Source organism: Chinchilla lanigera, unplaced genomic scaffold, assembly GCF_000276665.1.
Source record: "Chinchilla lanigera isolate Chin_1 unplaced genomic scaffold, ChiLan1.0 scaffold00131, whole genome shotgun sequence".
In the NCBI taxonomy this organism is placed as follows: domain Eukaryota; kingdom Metazoa; phylum Chordata; class Mammalia; order Rodentia; family Chinchillidae; genus Chinchilla; species Chinchilla lanigera.
The window spans coordinates 2,615,894-2,630,171 of NW_004955532.1; the positions used below are offsets into that span (position 1 = coordinate 2,615,894).

Consider the following 14,278-nt stretch of genomic DNA (forward strand, 5'->3'; position numbering starts at 1 on the left):
CCTAGAAACTCAGTCTACAGTGTCACCGGGGTCTTTGTTCTCGCGTCCTGGCCTCCGGGATTGGGTGGGGCCTACCTGGCTCTTTGCGCGCTTTTCGGCTGGGGCTGGGAATCGCGGTGGTATGAGTCCGGCCCACTCTCGGACCCAGGAGCCCTGCCGCTCCCGGAGAACTCGCTGCCTCTATTTTGATTGCTTCTGTTGTACCTTTTTTGTATTTTTCCTAATCAGTTGTGCTAGGTTACTGTCAGTGTTTTCAAAGTACTAATTTTAGTTTTTAGGGGTTAATGTATGTTCTTTATGATCAGTAGATTGTTCTTTGTATGGTTATTCATAGATTTTTTTCTCTCTACATATGCTATTTTATCAATTTCTGTTAAAGATTTTTTTTCTCAATCCATAGTTAAATTTATGTTATGATTTATTTAAGAAAATCTTGTTTAAATGTATGTTTATAAAAATCCTTTAAATATTAATTTTTTTCTTCAGTAGGGGGTCCATACTTGCTGAAAAAGGTCACAGAAACATAAATCGTACTGAGGGGTGGGGGTGTCTTTTTACAGCAGTGTTTTCATTTGTGTACACATGCACACACAACCCAGGAATCAGGAATAGTAATTTTGCTATAATGTACTTCATTGTCCTGAACTGCTTTTTAAAACATGAAGTTGAAAGAAGCTTCCATGTTAGAGAGACACATTAATAAGGCAGAGAGAGTATACTTGTGTATTGAAGAAAATTTAGTGCTTTTGACTGTAACACTAAATATTGAAAAATGCTAATTGATGTGTTTATTCTTGATTTTCTAGTGATATGCAGCTTTCGAGGATCTGTTCCTCAAGGATTGGTCTTAGAAATAGGAGAAACAGTCCAGATTCTTGAAAAATGTGAAGGTAAGTGTGGACCTATACAGCATGTGAATGATAATCCAGTGTGACAATATTAAATAGGTTTTTATTTTGTGCTGAATGTATACAATCACTTGAAGTTATAATCATCTTATTTAATACTATTTTAAGTTCCTTCCTGATCTATGTTCAGATCAAGGTATGACGTGTTTTATTTTTTAGCTTTAATCTGTAGAAATAATTAAGTGATTAGTTGTTGGCTATTAGAATATGTTGTTATATACTGTGTCAAATGATTAATTTTGATTTACTGCAAATAGATAATCTTCTATCCATGCTTATCTGCATAATCACTTTATTTTTATATTTCTGTCAGCATGGCTAAATGTCTTTAGTTATAATTAAGGCCAAAAATATGCTTCCGTGAGGTTGGATTTGACTGCTATACTCGTCTTTGTGACATAGTTGGGTATTTCTACTATAAAATATATGCATTCTTGAAATGTATCATTTCTTAAAGGTTGTGGATTAAAATCAACAAGATTGATAGGAAAAGTATAGTTAGGGAGAAATCAGACAAAACCAGAACATTAACAAAAACAAAATTGATACCATAGAAAATAACCTGGGCAGATTATTTCATAATTAGAAACCATCTCCTGTAATATAATGGAGAGGCACTTGTGATGTGGGAATAGAGATAGTGCATATTGAAGTAGATCTCTTATACACTTGAGTTATTGTTAAGGTGGTGTGAGAGTAAGTACAACCTGCTGTGATTGAAGAACCGTAACAGTGCACTGTTCTGGATAAGGAGCTCTAGTGCAGCATTTACTTTAAATTTTAAGTGCGAGATAAAATGCTCTTAGTAGAATAAGAAAAGAAGGTAATTTTCTTAATCTGATGAAGAATATCTACTAAAAAGCCTGTAGCAACATAAGTTGTGAAATATTGAATTATCAATATTCACTTGTGAAATACAGAAAGATTTCCCGCTGAAATCTAAAAATGAGACAAAAATTCTGGCTATCACCATGTTTATTAATTTAGGTAAAAGAACAACAAGGAAAAATTGAAACTATCATTTCTAGATGATATCATTATGCATATAAGACACCCAGCAGAACCCATTTCTAAAAAACTATAAGCTAACTTACTGAGACTTGATGGCTGCAGTTTTTTTTCAACTTTTGTATTTTCTTTATTTTTCTTTCCTTTTTAGTATATGTTTGCAGTACATGATGACTACCTACACTGTAGGGAATTGGTACATGTACATAACACATTTCTTTTTCCCCCTTCTTTTGAACTCCCTATTATTTTTCAGCAGATTCATTTATTTATAATATCTTATAAAGTTAATTATCATATATAGATTAAAAACCAGGCTTATAGGCCAAAGAACATATAAAACATGCAAGACAATTAATTGTACTAATCAGAGTATACTTTTAGATACATTGTCTGCACTGAATTACAGTACTTTTTCCTCTTTTTTCCTATTATGTTTTACATATATGTTATATATGTATATTATCTTCTACATATATGTTTTTCATATAAGAGAAGCTATGTGATATGTAAACTTGTGTGTCTGAGTTAGTTCACTTATTATAGTTTATATTACAGTTTCAAGGTGCATACATTTTCCTACAAATGACTCAAGTTTATCCTTCTGATGGCTACAGTTTTGAAACCACATTTTTTCTATGCTTAGAAAAAAAAAATAGCAGATGAACTAAAGAAACATTGCTACCTAAGTAGTACCAAAAAATCAAGTGGGAAATCTAATGAAAAACAGACATGAATGTTAAAAATTACAAAAATATTGTTGATAGAAATAAAGGAAAATTTAAATAGAGAGGTTTATCATATTTATAAACTAAAAGGCACTATCATAAAGTTGTCAGTTTCTCTCACATTAAGCTAAAGATTTATTAAAATCCCAATAAAAATCCAGTCAGTTTTTTTTTGGAGAGGGAGTAGAACTTGAGCAGCTGATTCTAATACTGTACCTACATGAAAATTCAGAGGGCTACAGAGCAAGACAACTTTAAAGAAGAAAAGCTAAACTGGAGGATTTATACTACCAGATATCAGTATATATTACAAATTAAGATACTGTGTTTGGGGTGAGAGAGAGACTAATGAGAGGCTGGAAACAGACCCCGAAGAGCTACACCAATGGGCCCGCTCCTGGTAATGCCTAACTTTACACATGTTTCTGTACAATACAGAAGCTCACTCCTGTAGAGCAGCTTGAGCCCATGCCCTTTGATAAGTTTTGTCACCATCTGCTGTGGTAACCATGCTTGATCCCCAGGGATTCAAATCTTAGCCTTCAAAAGGGAAGGGTGAAGTGCGTAGTTTCTGGTTTGTCCATTGCTCTTAGTTTTAGAACAAATATCAAAAGTCATATTGCAGTTCATTGGAGAAATGATGCCTTGAACAATATATGTTCCTAGGCCATTTGGAACTAAAAATTATAGCTTATTTAATAAATGGTACTGGGCCAGTATTGCAAGCAATGAATAAGATCAGTATGTACCTGACACTAAATTTCAGATGGATGGTGGATCTAAATATCAAATGTAAAATATTTTAGGCAGCACAGAAAAACACTCTTTTTGAAATGTAGACAGAGATTTTTTTGGTAAAGATCCAAAAAGTACTAACCATAAAGGAAAATATTGATAAATTATACTGTATTAAAATGGATATCTTCTGCTGATTGAAAGATGTTAAGGAGATGACAAAGGAAGTCACAGAAGTGAGTGAATTAATTTGACAAAAGATTTGTATTCAGAGTATATTAAGAGCTACTACAAATTAAAAATAAACATATAATTGAACTGACAAAAGGCTTGGATAGGTTCCTTAGAAATAGATTTCCTAGTGGTTCATAAATATGGAGAAAGGTCCTTAACATTAACATTAAGTGAATATTAAAACTGTAGTGAGATACCACCAAACAGCCACTAGAATGACTACAATTGGAAATACTGGCTATATCAGTGCTCTTCGGTATATGAAACAACTGATACTGCTGTACACGCTCATGAGAGAGAAAATGAGATTACGACTTTGGGAAACTCCTTGACACTGTTGACTATAAACTGAACATACACATACCTTATGATCTAGCAATTCTAGTATATGTGCTACCAAAGTGAGCACATGATCTAGCAGTTCAGCTTGCAAGTATAAACCCAACAACAAAATAGCTGTATAAAATGTTAGCAGTAGCTTTATATATAATAACTCCCAGCTGGAAAAAATCCGAAATTTTAATCAACAGAAGAATGGGTCAATAAGTTGTGATATATATGTATGGTCAAATATGGTTTAAAAATAAATGAATTATTGCTACTCAAAATACAGGTGAATGTCACAGACATACTCTTGATAAAGAGGCCCAAAATGAATTGAAGCTCTCATATACTACAGAAAGTATACAATCAGGTAAAACTAATAGATAGTAATATTTATTAGAACAGTGGGTTTTTTTAAGGCTGAAGGAGATAGAAGTGCTTTTTAGGATGTTACTAAAGTTTTACTTATCTGGATGATGGTCATGTGGGTGTGTATACTCTAAAAATTGTATTGTTGATGCATTAGCTGGGGTTCTCTAGTGGCACAGAATTGAAGGGATATAGATAGATACATAGGTAAATATATAAATATAGATATAGCTATATAGATAAAAAGTTCACACACATACATATATGAAGTTGTGCAAGAGGATTTATTAGGTGGGCTTATGGGATCAGACACAATGTAGTTCACAGTGGCTAATAGCCCACAGTGGAGAGTTGGAGTAAGCTCCTCAGCTCAAGAAGCTGGAAGCTGAAGAAGGATTAGCATCAGTCTGAGACTGAAGGTCTGAAAGCTCCCTGGAGAGTTGCTGGTAGGAGTTGGTGTGGGAGGCCGAAGAAGCTGGGTAGAAAAAAGGAAGACAGAGAGGAAATCTGCATTTTTGGGAAGCTCCATTCTGCTTGAGGATGTGTGTCTTTTGCTGCTGCTGCTTGAGACTCCACTATCAATCTGGAGAATATAAACCTATTTTTTTCCTGAATTATATCGTAGATGCAGTTTCACACATTTTAAATAATGTTTCTCTTAAAATGATATTGAACGAAAAATTCCTTGAAGTGTAAAAATAATCTTTTATCCTAACATTGATTATAAGCATTGATTAGTTTTTAAGTTTTTCTGTGAGCGGGATGAATCCAAATGTTGCTATAGTTAATTGTGTTTGCAGAGCAGGAAAGGAAATAATGAATTTAGTGTTCCTGTTTTTAGGGTAAATCTGTTGGTGAATAGATGAGGTCAGCCCGGGTTTAGTCATGTAGAAATCTTCTGATTTTTTTTTAAAGTTTTGATTCATGCGTATTTGAACAAGGTGTCATGCTATATTTCTATTTGTTTAAATTTGGTTTTCTTTTTATATCCTGTGTTGCTATAATATTCAGATTAATAATCAGTAACAACAAAAGTGTAATTTTTGTTTTCTTTTTTTTGGCACCAGAAATTGAATTCACGACCTTGTGCTTGCCAGGCAGACTCTGTGCCACTGAGCTATATCCCTGGCCATAAAAGTGTAATTTTTGATTCAAATATAGGAATAAGAGAAGATATCTCATTATTACTAATGTTTTATATACATGGTCTACCAAAAGAATGTGTGTACACACTTCAGGAAAAGAAAAATTTGTGTAAATATTTTGATACTCATTGAGACATCATGAGATTAATACAAGTTACCTGTGGCCTCTACAATTACATTAGGTGCTCAAAGTGGTGGCCATTAACTTCCAGACATTTATTAGTGAACTGCTATTTAGGTAACATTGGTCATTGAGATTGCTGTACATGCATTTTCAATTACTTCTCTAAGGGCCAGCAGTATAGTGGGTTTTCTGTAGTATCCAACATCCTCTAGGGCTCCCCATGCAAGGGTAACACTATCTGTTGAAAAAAAAAAATCACACTATTTTTCTTTTCCTGAAATGTGCATACATTTTTTTTGGCAGATTCTGTATAATCATTTTTATTAGTCTCTACTTTGGTGGATAAATATTCCCTGCCACTTTAAAATTTTAAGTTTTAATGAGATTATATGGCTTAACTTTACATCTTTATGATCAGAAAAAAGATTTCTTAAAGCTCTAAAGATTTTATATTCATTAACTGTAAGAAATGATTTATATGCAAAAATTATGGAATTTAAAGTCAGAACACAGTATATGTATAATTCTAAGTACTTAACACTTTCTTTTCAATGTCTTTGAAAAATTTTTATTGTGGTTTACAAATTAAGTTAATGAGCCAGGCGTGGTGGCACACGCCTGTAATCCCAGCACTCGGGCGGCTGAGGTAGGAGGATCGTTGCAAGTTTGTGGCCAGTCTGGGCTACAAAGTGAGCTCAAGGTCAGCCTGAACTGCATAGCAAGACCCTGGCTTAAAAAGACAAAACAAAGCAAAATAAAACAAAACAAAAAACAACAAAGAAAGTTAATGTTTAAATTAAATGTTTTGCATTCCTTCCTCTGAGAAGTGTGTATTTATCTCAGATGCCCATTTTTGGATTGGGTCTTTAAATTTGGTGGGGATCTAATTTTTTTCAATTCTTCTGTTTCTATTTTAAACAGAAAAAAGTAAAAATAACAATAAAACAATTTCAAAACAGGCTAGTAGGACAGTAACACTAATTGGTAAATTGCATATTGTTGTCTACTTAGTAGTTACTCAGAGTACAAGATACAGACATGAAATATTGTCCAAACAATACTAGCACAGACCTTTCTTTTCAGTGAACTAAGAGAAACTAGCTGTATTGCTATCTTAATTATCTTTGATATATATATTTTTTCCTTTACCTTTCCTTCATTTCCCTTTTTCCCATTAGTTTCTTTCTCTCTCTTTTTTAAAGAGAAGAAGAAGAAAAATAGAAACAAAATAAAACAGCTTCACATCAGGCTAATAGAGTAACAATAGATTCTTTATATGTTCTAGATAAAAGTTTTTTGAGGCACAACTGGCTAAAGTTTTTTTCCAAGTGTGTGGGTAGTCTTTGCATTTTGTTGGTGATTTCTTTTGCTGTGCAAAAGCTTTTTAACAGCATGAAATCCTGGGTGTTGATTCTTCATGTTAGTTCCCATATGATTGGGGTTTTGTTCATGAACCTCTGCCTACCCTGTTGTCTTCTTCAAGATTTCTACCTAATTTCTCTTCCAGTAGATTTAGTGTTTCTGTTTTAATATTTAGATGTTTGATCCATTTTGACTTTAGTTTAGTGCATAGTGATAAACATGGGTCTAATTTTGGTCTGTGCCATGTGCAAAGCCAGTTTTTCCAGTTTTTTTTTTTTTTTTTTTTTAGTTTTTCCAGTTATTAAACGGGCTGTTTTTCTTCCAGTGAACATGTTTGGTTCCTTTGTCAAAGATAAGATGGCTGAGTATATTTGTAGCTGTGTCACATCTACTAATCTGTTGCACTGATCCTCAGATGTTTTGTTGTTGTTTTTTGCAGCGCAGTGATGATTTTATCACAGTAGCTTTGTAGTATAATTTCAGATCAGGGATTGTGGTGCCTCTTGTCTTGCTTTTGTAGGCCAGGATTGCCTGTGCTGTTCTAGGTCTCTTCTTTCCAAATGAATTTTAGGAATGTTTTTCCTTGATCTGTGAAGTATGCTAATGGTATTTTGTTTGGTACTGCATTGAATTGGTAGAACAGTTTTGGCAGTATACCCATTTTTACAATGTTGGTTCTTCCTATCCATGAGCAAAGGATATCTTTCCATTTTCTGATATGCTCTACAATCTCTTTTTTCAGAGTGCTGTAATTTTCAATGTATAAATCTTTTATTTCCTTTGTTATATTGATTCCTAAATATTTCATTTTTTTGGATGCTATTGTAAAGGGTGTGGTTTCCCTAATTTCTCTCTCAGTGAGTTTGTTGTTTGTATATAGGAAATGCTGTTGATTTTTGAGTGTTGACTTTGTATCCAGCTGTGATACTGAATTTGATTAATGTGGAAGTCTTTGGTGGAGTTTTTGAGGTCTTCTATGTAGAGTATCATGTCATCTGTGAATAATGCTAGTTTAACTTCTTTTTCTATCCTTATTCCTTTTATTTCTGTCTCTTGTACAGAACTTTTTTTTTTTCCTCCGGTATGTCATCTGTGATTAATGCTAGTTTAACTTCTTTTTCTATCCTTATTCCTTTTATTTCTGTCTCTTGTACAGAACTTTTTTTTTTTTTTTTTTTCCTCCGGTACCGGGAACTGAACTCACGACCTTGCGCATGCCAGGCAGGCGCTTTTGACGCTGAGCTAAATCCCCAGCCCCTATCTCTGTCTCTTGTGTAATCGCTCTGGCTAATGTTTCCAGAACTATATTGAATAAGAGTGGTGATAGTGGACATCCTTGTTTTGTTCCTGATGTTAGAGTGAAAGCTTTCAATTTTTGTCCACTCAGTATGACGTTGGCTGTTGGTTTGTCATAGATGGCTTTTATCAAGTTGCAGTAAAGACCAGCTACTCTGATTTTCTGTAGGTTTTTTTTTTTTTTTATCATGAATGAGTGTTGGACTTTATCAAAAGCTTTTCCTGTATCTATTGAAATGATCATGTGATTTATGTCTTTGGCTCTGTTGATATGGTGTATTATGTTTATTGATTTGTGTATGTTGAAACTGGGAAGAATCTCACGTGGTTGTGGTGTATAATTTTACTGATGATTTGCTTCATTCTGTTTGCTAGTATTTTATTGAAGATTTTGCATTGTGTTCTTTAGGGAGATTGGCCTGTAGCTCTCTTTTTTAGTTGAGTCTTTCTCTGGTTTTGGTGTCAGAGTAATACTTACCTCCAAGAATGAGTTATGGAGAATTGCTTCCCTTTCAATTTCATTAGTGTTTGATGAGTATTGGCATTATATGTTCTCTAAATTTCTTGTAGAATTCATTCATGAATCCATCAGGACTTGGGCTTTTCATTGTGGGTAAGTTTCAAATTACATTTGCAATCTCATTATCTGATGTTGATTATTCAGTATTTTTATATCTTCTTGATTCAGATTTGGTAATTCATGTGTTTCTAGGAATCTGTCTCATTCTTATGTGTTTTCCTTCTTATAGAGTAAAGATTTTCAAAGTAGTTGGTGATCTTCTGAATTTCCACAGGATCTGTAGTAACTTCATCCTTTTTATTCCTTATTGCATGAATTTTAGTTTTTTCTTTCCTTTTTTTGGACAAGGTTGGCTAGGAGTTTATCAATTTTATTTATTCTTTCAAAGAACCAACTCTTTGATTCATTAATTCTTTTTATTGTTTTCTTTGTCTCAATTGTGTTAATTTCTCCTCTGATCTTCATAATTTCCTCCCTTTGTGGAATTTGGGCATGACTTGCTCTTCTTTTTCTGGAAGCTTAGTTGTAGCATTATATTGTTTATTTGTGCTCATTCTGTTTTCCTGATGTGAGAATTCACTGCTATAAATTTCCCTCTTAGGACTGTTTTCATTGTGTCCCATAGGTTCTGGTAAGTTGTATTTGCATTTTCATTTGATTATAGATACTGTTTAAGTTTTTCTTTAATTTCTTGTGTGACCCATTGGTTGTTTAGGAGGGTTTTATTTAATTTCCATGTTTTTATGGAGTTTTTGTGGTTTCTTTTTTCATTAATTTCCAGTTTTATTGTACTATGTTCAGATAATATGCGTGAGATAATTTCAGTTCCTTTGGGTTTACTTAACCATGTTCTATAGGCTAGAATATGGTCTATTTTAGAGGATGTCCTGTGTGCAGCTGAGAAGAATGTGTATTCTGATGTTGTTCAGTTAAACACTCTGTAAACATCTACTAAGTCCCATTTGTTCACAGGTTTGGTTCAGTTGTGTTACTTCTTTGCTGATTTTTTTGTCTAGTTGATCTCTTTGTGACAATGGGGTGTTAAGGTCTCCCATTACAATTGTGTTATGCTTGATTTTTGATGTCTATTAATATTTGTTTTATATAGTTGGGTGCTCCCATATTTGGTGCATATATATTTATGATTGTTATCTCTTGCTTTTTCAGTTTTCCCCTAGCAAGTATGCAGTGACCTTCTTTATCTCTTTGGTAACTCTTGGTTTGAAGTTTTCTTTGTCTGCAAACAGAATAGCTACCCCTGGTTTTTCTGGGTTTCTGTTGTATGGAGTATTGTTTTCCATTGTTGGACTTTCAGTTATGAATTTCCTTTGAGTCAAATATGTTAGTGGTATGCAGCATATTGTTGGATCTTTCTTTTTGATCCAGTCTGCCAATCTGTTTGTTTTGATTTGTGAATTGAGACCATTTACATTGATGGTTGTAACTGGTATGTATTGGCTTGTCTTTGTGATCATTTCCCTGCTTTTCCCTTCTGTTTAATTGCTTGCCCTGCCTTTTGGTTTTTTCTGTTGCTGTTCTTACAATTGTGGTTATTTTTATCTCTTTCTAGAATATCTTTCAGTATCCTTTGTACGGTTGGCTTGGTGGTCATGAATTTTGTCAGTTGTTCTTTGTCATGGAAGTACCTTATTTCTTCATTAATTTTGAAAAATAGTTTTGCAGGGTACATCAATCTGGGTTGGAAGTTGTTTTCTTTCAATACTTAAAATACTTCACTCCAAGCTCTTCTTGACTTCGGAGTTTGTGTTGAAAAGTCTGCCATGATTTTGATAGGCTTTCCTTTATAGATAATCTGTTTCTTTTCTCTAACTGCTTGATAGTCTCTTCTTGTGCTGAATTTCTGGGATTTTGAATAGTATATGCCTGGGTGTAGATTTATTTTGGTTATGGCTAATTGGAGTTCTGTATGCCTCACTTAATTGTATGTCAGATCCTTTTTTCCATGCTTGGGAAATTTTCTGCTGTTACTTCTGCAAATAGATTTTTTTGTCATTCATGTTGACTCCTGCTTTTTCATTGACACTTATTATTCTCATATTGTTTTTCTTTGCATCATCTTGCAGCTGTTGAATTACTTCCTGACCTTTTTGTTATTTTCAGGAATTCTTTCCCTTCATGATTGCTAGTCTCAATCCTATCTTCAGTGTCTGAAAGTCTGTCTTCAGTTTTGTTCAAGCAGTTTTGCCAGCTTTCAAGGGAGTTTTTAATTTCCTGGATATCTGTTTAAATCCATTGCATGCATTTTATTTCTTTCCTATATTGATCATGTACTGTTTCCATTCTCTTCCAGTCATCATCTATTTTTTTATTTATCTCTTCTGTTTGCTGAGCAATTCTTTTATAAATATTGACATTTCTTTTTTATTTCCTGAGAGAGTATCTGATGTGATTTCCTCTATAGCCTCATGGATTTGTTCCTGTACTTTAGTTTCTATCATTTCAGAAATTTCAGGTGCATGCCTTTCATTTTCTTCTATGTTGATGTCTCCTTGACTTGTACTGGGTGGGCTGAAAGTCAGAGATTGCATATTCCTTCTTCATCTTGTCATTTTGTATTTTTAAAAAAATTCTTTATCTTGATTTTTGTGATGATCCTTGTGCATTTTTGTACTAATAGCTTTATCGCTAGTATCAACACCTCTCTAGGCAAGGTTTGTTCTTCAGGCTGGTCTTCTATATGTAGGAGATTCGTGGTTTGTTTCTGTCCCAAGATCCTACCTTCCCAACTAATTAAGGAGTAGGATGTTGACATCTGTTTGGCTCAGTCCTCAGTTTTGGTTTAGGGCTTTGGTGAGGTTGTTACCACAGAGCTTCCCAGTATTGTTACAGATGGGAGAAGAACAGATTATAACAGATATGACATTCTAGCTAAAGTAGTAAAGTTAGCGATAACAGTAACATCAAAGACAATTTAGAAACTGACAAACTGTGATTTTATACTTTAGACCATAGGAGTGAAGTCTATGGTTATATAACAGAACTGATTGTAAATTAGGAGTTTGTATGGAAAGTGTTTCCTCTTGGTAGAGTGCTTTTACACTGTGTTGGGGGAATTTAGGGAGGATAGTGTATAAAACAAAGATAACTGGGAAGGAAGTAGAAGCGTGGACAAAAGATGGTCATGGATGGTTAGGTAAACTAGAGAAGAGGATGGAAAAGAAAGAATGAAGACGTTTTCAAGGGATTATCTGAACTTGGTCTCTGGATTTCTGGATGGGATTAGTTTTCTGTGGGTAGAGTTCTCAGCTGTTTAGGAAAGAGAGAAAAAGAGAAAAAAGAAAGGGCTGGTTGCCAGTCCTGCGGTGGAGGGGGAGGGGCAGTGTAGGTTGTTCTTGGTCTTTGTGTCTACCTTACCTATGTATTGAGGATAAGAAGTTGCTATTTGGCTCAGCGTGCAGTCCTTTAGTAGTGGATATGGTGATGGTTGTGATCCTATACAATCACAGTGTTGTTATACAAGGTAGAAAAACCAATTATAACAGTTATGACATCCTGGCTAAAGTAGTATACTTAGCAATAACAATAACATCAAGCACTGCCTAGCTACTGAGTAACTGTGGTAACTATCAACTTGATACATTTAACTATAGGAGCACATTCTACTGTTATACAACAAAATCCAACATTATACCAGCAATTTGTATGCACTAATTTTCCCCTTACTTGAGTGATTTTATCCTGTTGGATATGCAGGGTATGGGGATTTAAGAGGGATAAGGGACAAGATAGAGAAATGAATGTGGTCAAATATAGTAGAAGCATAGCTGGCAAGCAAAGCGTGGCTGGATGATCAAATATGGTAGAAGCATGGCTGGAAGATCACCTAGGTTTTGGGAAACTGGAGAACACAGGAAGAAAAACAAACAAGAAAAAGTAAAAAATGTTGAAGTGAACCAGAAAGAGCAGAGAAAGTGTTCACTCACATGAAAATATCATAAAATCAAGAGAGGTAGCTGAGGAAAGAGAGAAGGAAGATGAATAGAAGAATTTAAAAAGCAAAGTAAGAACCTAAATAGTGAAAAAACAAAGAAAGAAAGAAAGAAAAAGAAAGAAAGATGAATCCCAGCTGGACAGAAAAATGAAAACCAATGAAACAAAGAAAGAAAAAGAAAAGTCATAAAATTCCTCTGGTGTCCACAGCTTTGTCATAGTGTACAAGTCATATACCAGAATTGTTCTGTGTTATCTCAGGTTTGCAGCAGGCTTTGTGCTGGGTATGGAGCTGGACTTGCAGCAGGCTTTGTGCTGGGTATGGGTGCTTGGACTTGTGGGTCTTGAACAAAAAATTGGTCGAGACATGTAGAAAAGGAAATAAGGTTTTACATTTATGTAAAGTTGGGAAAAGACATATGCTCGCAGAGCTAGTGTGGGCAAGTTAAAATAGGCAAATACGTATGATTTGAAGGATGAGAGCTAGCCAGTGAAAGAGATTACAGTGACCCCAAGTTTAATGGGTATTAATGGGTATCATCTTTGTATCCCCCATTCTGATGTCAAATCCAGGTCATCCTATGAAAATCCTGCTAGATTTCACCTCAGGAGAATTAAAGATAGCATTTTTCTCTATCCCAGGTGCAGAACTTGGGAACTGTTTTACTACACATGTATCTTGTATTTCCATGATTGACAGGTCATGCCCCCTGGTCCAGATAGCTGGCTATGCCATAATCTCCTGCCTTAGGTTCTTTCTTCCTAATTCGTTGGATACCTATATTTAGTTTGTTTCGAGACATTGAAGTTTTCCAGTCTCTCACCACCTTATCAGCATACTTAGAGATATGACATTTTCTTTAGTTAAACTTTGAAGCCACAAGATAGAAAGTGAATAAAAACCATCTTTCTTCCTTTTTCAAGCGTCTTCCCCATCTGCCTGTCTCCAGCTTGCTAATGATTTTCTGCATAACATTATGATTGCGTATTTCTCCCATTTTTCTGTTACATATACTTGAGTGCTAGTATTAGAACTCAGAAAAAAAAATGTTTTTGTATGATATTTTAAATTCCTTTTGTAATTTGTGACCTTAAATTAGTAAGCATTTTAAATAGAAATATTACAACATATGTACTGTACGTATACATATATTCCATATATATAGACATGTATGTGGATGTTGTCATGATAACATGCAGTTTGGTAGATTGTATTGTTTCAATTATGTTTGGATTTTATAAAAAAATATTGGAATTCCCCTCAGTAAACTTACTGTCAAAGGATGAAAATTTGCTACCATATTTAAAACAGTATTTGAAAGGTTTTGGATTACAGTAGAGAAGTGAGTATCTGCATCTGATTTTTCTTCTTTCTAAAGTACTCCAAAAAGATAGCAGGGCATGGTGCTTCATACCTGTAATCCCAGCACTTGGGAGGATAAGGAAGGAGTATCATTGCGAGTTCAAGACCAGCCTGGCTGTGGAGAAATAGGAACCCTTCTCCACTGCTGGTGGGAACGCAGACTGGTGAAACCACTGTGGAAATCAGTTTGGAGATTCCTCCGAAAACTAGG

General features: G+C 34.4%; 1 protein-coding gene across 6 annotated transcripts in view; it reads left to right on the forward strand.

Moving 5' to 3' along the window:
* Positions 1-806: 806 nt before the first annotated feature.
* Positions 807-14,278, forward strand: part of Dock3 (dedicator of cytokinesis 3) — a gene marked incomplete at its 5' end in the record, with an annotated part of 457,227 nt that continues 443,755 nt past the window's right edge. For all 6 annotated transcript variants that reach the window (XM_005410370.2, XM_013507624.1, XM_013507620.1 and 3 more), the window contains 1 exon segment: positions 807-890. In XM_005410370.2, the coding sequence (XP_005410427.2) occupies positions 807-890 (84 nt within the window).